The sequence below is a fragment of the Agelaius phoeniceus genome, chromosome 19, assembly GCF_051311805.1.
Source record: "Agelaius phoeniceus isolate bAgePho1 chromosome 19, bAgePho1.hap1, whole genome shotgun sequence".
NCBI classification, from domain to species: domain Eukaryota; kingdom Metazoa; phylum Chordata; class Aves; order Passeriformes; family Icteridae; genus Agelaius; species Agelaius phoeniceus.
Window position 1 is genome coordinate 13,636,229 of NC_135283.1, and position 9,204 is coordinate 13,645,432.

Sequence of the window (9,204 nt, forward strand, 5' to 3'; positions counted from 1 at the left end):
TCTCCAGCCGAGATCTGGAGTACAAGACAGACATGAGAATTCTTAAGAATAAAACCAGCCAACAAACAGAACAAGAAACAACTTTGCTCTAAAAAAAACACATAGCAAGGTCAACTGTCAGAAATCTCTGCTGTTTCTTCTCTGTGCTTAAGGTGTCCTGGAGACAAATATTCAATCTCCAGATGGAGGCTTACAAGCAGAGAAGCAAAAGTTCATTTCAGTAAGTCACAGAATGTTAAGTGTTGGAAGGAACCTTAAAAGATCATCTAGTCCCAACCCCCACTGCCACAGGCAGGGACATCTTACACTATACCAGACTGCTCAAGACCCTACCCAACCTGGCCTTGAACACTGCCAGGGTTGGGGCACCCACAGCCTCCTTGGACAACGTGTTCCAATACTTCACCACCCTAACAGTTAAGAATTTTTTCCTCATATCTAACCTAAATTCACCCTCTTTCAATTTGTAACTGGTCAGTACTAGTGAGGTAGTTCCAACTTTTTCCCTATCTGCTTATGTTCTGACATGAAACTGATTAACATGAAGAATAAACTTCTTGGCTCCGTGGATAAGTAACTCAAAATCTCAAAACACTGGCAGTGATAGAAGAGAGAGACCCCTATTTCTGAAAGCACACTTCCTAGGAAAACCTTCTTTAGGAACAGATCAAATTCTACAGGTTTTCCAAGAATCTGGCCAATAGACAGGAATACACCAGGCCATCTGTCATTCTTTTAGGCTATGCATGAGAATTCGAATCAAGTCATTCTTATTTTCCTTTTACAAAGGAATTATTATGGAATGTTAGAGTAGAGGAAAACATAGAAAAGCTCTAGAACCATTGACTGTTGAAGTGATTCTGTCAAACTGGTTTGTGGTTTTACCATATGATGCAGGTACAGATTTGCTAGCAGTCAGCACCGATTTATTTGTTTGCGTTCCAGAGACAACAGCTTTGTTGAAAGCCTTATACTGGGATCTAGTAACCCCATAGCATGTCTTGGATCTCCTCTCTAATGTGATGGCTTTCCCTTGTTAGAGTTCTCATCACACAAGTGCATGTCTACACCTGTTACACAGAGACAATACAGCTTAATTCTCCCTCTTCAGTCATTCATCCACTTACCTCCATCCAACATAGCTTCATAAGAAACTTCCAACAACAAGCGAAGTTGAGGATCCATTGTGTTAGCTTGTTTGGGGTGAACCCCAAAAAAAGAGGCATCAAATTTGCTTAGGTCCTTGAGCTTTCCATTTCTCTTGGGCAGTCCATAAATTCCTGGGAAGAAAAATTTGACAGAGTCCCAAAATCCATAAACGGTGAAGCAGCTACAAGCTGAGACACAGTACAGAATGACCAGAATGACCACAGTTGATTTTCAATTACACATGAAACCTCACTCCCCTGTGCAGTACTCAGAGGGTTGCATGAGTATCTACTGACCTACCTCATCTGGGAATGAGAATGCTGCATCAGCAAAAACAATTGTAATTTTTAGGACTCTTCTGGATATAGCAGCAAAAGACATCTATCTATCTAACCGGTTTTACTTTGGCAAGTTGTACCAAGCACATATAGTCTAAACGGTGGTTCCAGTCAGTCACCAATTAGAAGAAAAAGAAAAGCTGCTTTTGACTTCTGCAAATCACTTCATAAAAGTATTCTGTTACTGAATTTCTTGATGATTTATCAGAAGTTAATTCAGGTCTGGAAGGATTTTGATCTCATAAATTCTCTTTTCATAGGATAATTCCTCTAAAACACTCAGAACTCAGGGCTCCAAAAGGAGGGACAATAAGCACTCACCTGGTTTCCACCTCCGATCATCCTCTGTGACCATATCAACTCCATTAAGCAGGTTTTCCCAAAACTCCTGCAAGTTGTCAGATTCTGGCAGCCTTCCTGCAATGCCTGCAATCACCACGTCCTCCATCTCTTAACTTCTCCCTGTTGCTGAGATCCACAAAGCAATAAGGCTAGTAAGATTTCACACAGAGGAAAGTATATGTGTCTTCCTGACATGTTGTGACAAACAAGCATATTTGCAGGAACACCCACACAGGAACAACCCACGGAGTCTCTACTATTAAAAAAAAAAAAGACATTCCAACTAATCAAATGGACCATAAGACCTGTAGGGTTGATAAGGATGAAAAAAAAAAAAACAATCCTGAAGGAGCATCAGGCTCAGAGAACCACCAGTTTATGTATGACAATCAGAAAATGAGTAAGTCTACCTCTGCTAAATGCAGAGGAGCCTCTGTGAAGTCAGCAGAGAAGAAAGATTAACATGCTGGAGCACAGGTGGGTGGAGAAATTATGAAATACACATAGTAAAATACATAATTACAAGGCAAACCTAACAGGTAGCAAAACAAGTTCTACAATCATTCCAAAGTTAAATGCTAACTTAAGAATCAATAATCAAAAGATTTGTTGGATGTGAAAAAAAAGAAACCCCAAACATACAAAACTACAAGACTGCACAAAACCACCCCCCCAGTAAGTAACACAACCCTAACCCCCCCAATTAACTCTGAGCAAACAAAAACCTGACTAAAAACCCCAAACCAAACCTACCAACCAACAAAAAACCAAACAACCCCCCTATACACACACAGAGGAGAAAACCCACACAAAGCACAAAGATTACAGTACAATTCAGGATAATTTTAAATGTTAAAACCAAAGAATTAAGTGTTACATCTAAAGAGCTTCCTAACTGGACCCTGCACTGCCACATGTTTAAAGAACTGTGAATGTGGTACTGACTGTATGATAGAGAGTGGTGCTTTAAGATATGCTTTGGCAGAACAGATCTGGAATACATACAGGATGAAAACCATCAGCTGTTGTCCCAAGAAATTTGCACTCAAGACCCCAATCTCAAATACCACAGGAGAGCATCATGCTGCATAACATAGCATGGCAGGGCACCTGTATCAGACCACAGCACCAAATGATAGCTCGTATACTACACTCCTTTATCTTCTACTACAGTAAAAAACATATTAACAACTAAGTAGAGAGGAGGCAAGTTAACTTGATGTTTCAGTTAAATTCAAATTATAATTTTAGATCCTAAGTAGACAAGTTAAAGGAGTAGTGGAAATACCCATATATATGATGGGAGTTTTTTTAAATATGAAAATAAATAAAAGTTGCAGCTGCAGGAACCAAAGAGAAAGTAAGCATTCACAGTACTTCCTTAAATAATCCTTCTGGTAAGCAGGGGCAAACTATTCTCTAATGCGTGGGATTTTAAACAATAAAAAACACGAAGGAAACTAGGCATTCAAACAACTGCAAGTCTGCCTTAACAACTTTGAAGGAAAAGGTTTGTTATGAAAGACCTGAAGTCTGACTTCCATCAGGTATTATGCTACATAGTGGCATGCAGGCCCATTGCTTAAGTGCTGCTGGTGCTTGATCATCTTCTCCAAAATACAGCACTAATGGGGACTGTCAGATGAGTGCTTAGTGGCTGGTTTTCCAACTCAGGATGTTTCATTTGGGCATTGTTTTGCAGCCTCTTTTGGGACTTCCTGATGCCTTTGAGCAAGAAACAGGCCCCTCTTCCATCCAGGGACTACTCTGCTCAGGCACAATGACACTTTCCCATAGCTGCACGAGGTTGCTGGGCTGTGCAGAAGGAAAGCAGAGCCTCTGCACAGCTGAGGTGTAGCTCTGCCAGAATGTAACACCACAGAGGCTGCCCGATTTCTTTCACCCTTCTTTCCTTCAGCAGTAATCTTGATTTAGATCTGTGGAGTAACTGTGGAATTATGCAATACCTAACACCAAAGCAGAAGAGATGATTACTTCACCCAGTCCATTCCTTCTGGGAGCAGAAACAAGTGCTCCCACAAGGACATCTTGGATTTCTAGGTCTTGTGTCAAACACCCAGCAACAGAAGGTCTATTCAACTCTTGTTTGTTTAAAAAAAAACCAAAAACATTAAGGGCCAAATCGAGCAAAGCCCTTACTGAGAAACTAGTCCCCAAAACTTAAGTCGGTAGTACTAGGCCCAGTCCACTCAGAGCTGAAGAGCTTTCCCACTCACACAAAACTAGTAAGTCAGTTTTATTACTGGCTTCATCCAAGGGCCACAAGTCTACTACACTTTCAGCATTTCTGTGCTGGGGCAGGAAAGACAGATCTTGAGCACAAAGTCTACTATTTAAGTTTAAGATATGAGATACAAAAATGATAAATTAAGTATGACCCAATTTTATACCTCAGCTCTTTGGGTGATGATCTCTAGGGAGAGAAATATAATTTCTGTTTCAGGGGACTGAAACATGACTTATTTGATTGTTCCTTCTCATCCCACATCTCTTTTCCTGGAGTATCAGAAAAACTCTATCTCGGTAAAACCAATCCACAAAGCATTGCTTTCAGACAGTGAAGTAATGAAATTCATTAACAAAACAATTTTTGCCAACTTGTTTTGAATGTAGTTGAGCAAGACTATGTCAAAGGTGGAGAAAAAGATGCTGCAGTAATCAAAATTAGAAGAATAAGAGCCAAGAAGATAATTTTAACTTGGGTAAGAAGAGCCACAAATTAAAATATTTTAATACACAACCAGGAAGATTCAGACTTGCCACATCTAAGATAAAATAAAAATTATGGATTAAGCAGCAGACAGCAGAGAGAATCTGCTGTTGAAAAACAAGAGCAGTCAGAAGAAAAGTCATGAATATTAAGCCATCCCCAATTAAACAGCAATTACAGTAGTTGCTACAGCTACCAACGTTTTCAGTCTTCCTTGACAGATAGTAAGCAGGTAAACCATTTTAAAGTTGATTGTCTTTGCCCCCAAATGGTGTATTGCATTATTATTTTACTTTATTAGAGACGTGTTTTCCATACAGCATTTTTTGACTATACGCAGCAACACAGTACATTGACAGATTTTCAAGTATAGGGCATAGCACAGATCAAGAAAGAACATTTATTTCTACAGATGTTTTAAAGGAGATTAGACTACAGAAAACATACTAACAGACTGCTCCTACTACCTCTGATGAGTGAAGTGTTCAAAAGCAACAGGTCCAAACAGGAGACAAAGAAGATAAAGAGGGACAAACAGGAGTCTTCTGTTTCTTAAGGCTGTATTTTCTGAATCCAACCAGACATCTACCATTCTTCTTCGTCAGTTTATCCTGTGCTTTTGCTTAAACTGAGTTGTGTGAATTCTCCTCAGACAGCTAGCGTTTTTGAGTGGAGAGAAGCAAACACACCACAGCCGACCTTGCCTTCCCTTCCTTCCCCTCGAAGTGTCAGTGCAGTAGACACCTCAGTTAAGCCTAAACTACCATCTTGCTGGATTTGCACAATATTTTTTAGCAATTCTATGGTGTTGCTGACTCATTCAGTTTGTGACTAGTAATAACCAACAATCCCTTCTGGTATCAAAGCTGCTCTTAAGTTAAAATACTGTTTTCTATTGCATTTAAAACATTTTTTCCAGTCCCTCACTAACTGGGCACCAAAAATTAATTTAAAAAGCATTAACCATCATTTTCTACCATCCCTGGCAGCTGTACAACTTTTTTACAATACTTTTATCTACTGCTTCCCTACAGAAATTACCCTCGGACCATTAAGCATATAAGCTTATAGAGGGAAAGAAAAGCCAAAAAATCCAAAACCAAAACCCAAACAAAGTGAAGGTATAATCTGATGCCTTTGCCCGCTCATACCTGACTTGCCAATCAGTGGACATAAACTTATTCTGCTGTACCTTGTTCACCTAGGGTTTGGTGAAGAAAGGAAGGGGAGAGGGAGGGAGAAACAGCTGTTTGCAAAGAAATGATAAATAAAACTCAAATCTTGTTTTGCCTGATGCACATTTTCTTTTCTTAGGATCAAAATATTTATTTCACTGTTATTTTGATAGCTCTCATCATGGTAGAACAGAATCCTTAAAGTTAGTTCTGCTATTGTTTCTAGACAGTCCAAATCTTCACCTTCTCTGGATCTCTCATTATTGTAAAATGAAACACTCATGACTCCTCCATAGCTTTCCTCAGCACAGATATTGACAAAAGGAGTGTTTTCTTTGTTTTTTCAGTATGATTACATCACAACCCAGGTTTCCTAATCTCCGGCTATCATTTCTAAAATTTGTAATAAACTGTCCTTACACAGAAACTTCACTTACGAAGAGTTATAATGCTTGCCTCCAAAAACCCCGTTCACAGAAGAGAGGCAAACACAGTCTGGCTTTCATTCTTTTGACAACATTTGGCTACCATCAATCTGTATGTTACAGATTCAATTTAACAAAGACCTTTCAAATGCCTCTGCTTCAGGTAAGTATTTGTCCTGTCAACCACAACACAAATGAAAAGCAGTAGAGTGTGTTTATATTTAAAAAGCACTACTTAGGGGGAAATGCAATCTGGTTCAAATCTGTTACTGGAGAAAAAGTAAGTTAGGCTTTATTCATGGAATCAACACAGCTTGGTTGATTCCCAAGTAGTCAGAAGTTACCTGTATAAAAATCTAAAGTTCCTAGTATGACTATATCACGTTTGTAAAATAGCTGTTCATAACTGCCCTCATTCTCTGAATTCACCCACTAAATGCAGCCTTTCACAATGTACTATTCTTTTCACTTTGTTTCAAGAAGGATAGAGGCTGCAGGTAAAGGTGAATCCTTTGCTCACGTGGCTTGAGGTTTCTTCTCCCATTTTTTAAGACAAGACATGCTCCAAAACCCCCAAAGGTGGTCTGATGGAGCAGGCAATTTACACACCCTTAATACTGCCTGTTTAAATTTAAGCATCCAAATAAAGCTATTAGCCAGGACAATATGCATTCGGTATCTTACACGGCTGTATTCCAGGGAAGGAAATTTGGACTAAGAACCAAGCAGGTGCAAAACCAACCAAAGAGAGAAGATGATCACATTCCTAATAGAAACACATCGTCAAATCCATACTGGTGTATGGTAGATCACCGGGCTATTTCGTGTGGGCCGCGGGTTTATACTGAAGTGGGAAAGAACAGTTTAGCAATACACACGGCACGTTTTCTCAGATGGATTCCCAGAACCTACTGGCGAGTCTCCCTTCCCAATATCGAGCGCCGATATCCTCCCGCACAAGCTTCTTCAGCCTGCCACGACCGTGCCTTCGCGCTAACCCGGGACGGCGTGCAGAACGCGGCCCCGCTGCCCGGGCAGAGCGGCCCGTGCGGCCCTGGCGCCCACTCGAGGCCGCGCGGAGCTCGGCGCCCGAGCTGCGGCAGCGCGAGGCCACCCGGCCCGCGGCGGGCGCGGCCCCTCACGCAGCTGCTGCCGCCGGGCGCGCGCGAGGACTGCGGACAGCGGGGCCCGGCCGCGTCCCCGATCCCGCTCGGCCCGGCTGCGGGAGGTCGCGGCCGTGGCGGCGGGACGGTCCCCGCCCGCCGCCAAGATGGCCGAGCGCCAGCACCACAATGCAGCCACCTTGCCGGGCGGGCGGAGTGGGAGGCTGCGGCGCGGTAACCGGCCGCTGCGGTAGGGGACTGTGCCCAGAACGACCGCGCTGGACCACGGGAGAACGGCCCGCAGCAACAGGGCGCGGCGACCCCAGGGCCGGGGAACAGAACCTTCCGGTCGCGCGGACCGAGCCCGCGGACTCCCGCTGAGCCCAGGGACCCTCATCGCCTACCCGGCGTAGAGGGCAAGATGGAGCCTCCCCAGCGCACCCGCGGGGCGCAGCGGCCCGCGGAGCCTGGAGCAAAAACTGCCGCTCTCCTGACCACGCCGCAGCCGCTGTCCCGCCGATACCTGCACAAGTGCGGATGGCTTCGTGTCGGTAAGACTCTGTCGTCAGCTCAGTGCGGGATCAAGATGCTGCGGGGTGGACGCTGCGGCGGCTGGTGCCGGGCTGCGCACGGCCGATACTCCGCGCTCTCCTCACTATCTCCCTCTAGCTCCCACTCCTATTTAAGCAGTCGCCACCTCCAGCGGCCACGCCACATGGGCTGACAGTTTACGCCTCGCCGCAGTCCAATGAGAGCCGGGGCAGGGCCGCCCCGGTCAGACCCGGGGTGATGCCAACCCCTGTCCGCCAGAGCCGCTCCACGGGAGGAGGGGACCCTGGCCAGGCCGGGGCGGACACAGGCGGGCCCGCTTGCCCGCGGGCACCGGGCCAAGCTCTCGCGCCCTGCCCCGCCCCGTACTGGAGGCCGTGGAAGACTAGGCGCTGCGGACGTGCCTGGCTTTGGCCTGGCCTGGCCGGGGACGCGGCAGCGCCGACCCCCCGTGGGCGCGGACCTTGTCGTGTCCCTCTCCCGCCTCCCCGCGGGTAGGTACACTGTGGGGCGTACGACCGCACCGTGCCGGCACCGTGGCTCGGCGACTGAGGCGAAGGCTCGGCGGGCGCCAGTCCAAGCGCGGTGGGATCGCGCAGCGCCCGCGCGCACCCGCGGCGCACAAAGGGAAAGGACGCGGGGCAGGACGCGCAATCCCGGGACGGCACCCAATGCGGAGGCGGGGGCACGTGGGCGGGGGCGCGGCCCTGCCAATCGCGGGCCCGCGCGGTGTTGCTAAGCGATAAGGCGATGTGGTGACGGCTGAGGGGTGGCTGGGGCCGCCGGCAGAGCGAGCAGCGCCCGTCGCTCTCCGGCGGCGGCGGTCGTTCACCCCGGCGGAGCCCGGTCCCGGGGTTACCACAGGGCAGCAGGCACGCCGGCCAGGGATGCGCTGCCCCGTGCCCAGGCCCGTCGCGCCGCCCTGACTGGCGGCAGCAGAGCGAGTCCGGAGGCGGGGGGCGGGCGCCAGAGGTTCCCTCCCCGCCGTGCCCCTGCTACGCCCCCCTTCCCACCGGAACGGGGCGGGTCGCTCTGCGTGTGGGCACCTCTCATCCACTTTCCCTTAACTTGCACTCCTTCGGTTAAACACGAACAGTAACGAATCTCAATTTTCTTCTGTATTGCCTACGACTGCCTCTCCGAAACAAAAAAGCCTTTCGGTCGGCAAATGTGGGCTTGAACACGGGGATGCAGGAAAGTCTCCCCGCCTTGTCTCTCCCTCATGGCTTTGAACAGGCTCTGGGCAGAGGCCCCGCTCCCGGGTCGCGCTTGCACTGCCGCTTCGCAATACAGCTCCATTTAGACCTTCTCGGGCAGACTTTTTGCCTTTATCTATATATTCCTCAACATAACAGGTTTTTAACCCTTTGATAAGGACAGCAATAAATAATG

General features: G+C 46.7%; 1 protein-coding gene across 1 annotated transcript in view; it reads right to left on the reverse strand.

Moving 5' to 3' along the window:
- Positions 1-7,933, reverse strand: part of FASN (fatty acid synthase) — a 41,493-nt gene extending 33,560 nt beyond the window's left edge. The window contains exons 1-3 of the mRNA XM_054645174.2: positions 7,787-7,933; positions 1,809-1,955; positions 1,128-1,280 (exon numbers count right to left, since the gene is read on the reverse strand). Coding sequence (XP_054501149.2) covers positions 1,128-1,280; positions 1,809-1,935 — 280 coding nt within the window. The 5' untranslated portion in view covers positions 1,936-1,955; positions 7,787-7,933. The remainder of the gene's footprint in view (positions 1-1,127; positions 1,281-1,808; positions 1,956-7,786) is intronic.
- Positions 7,934-9,204: the final 1,271 nt, after the last annotated feature.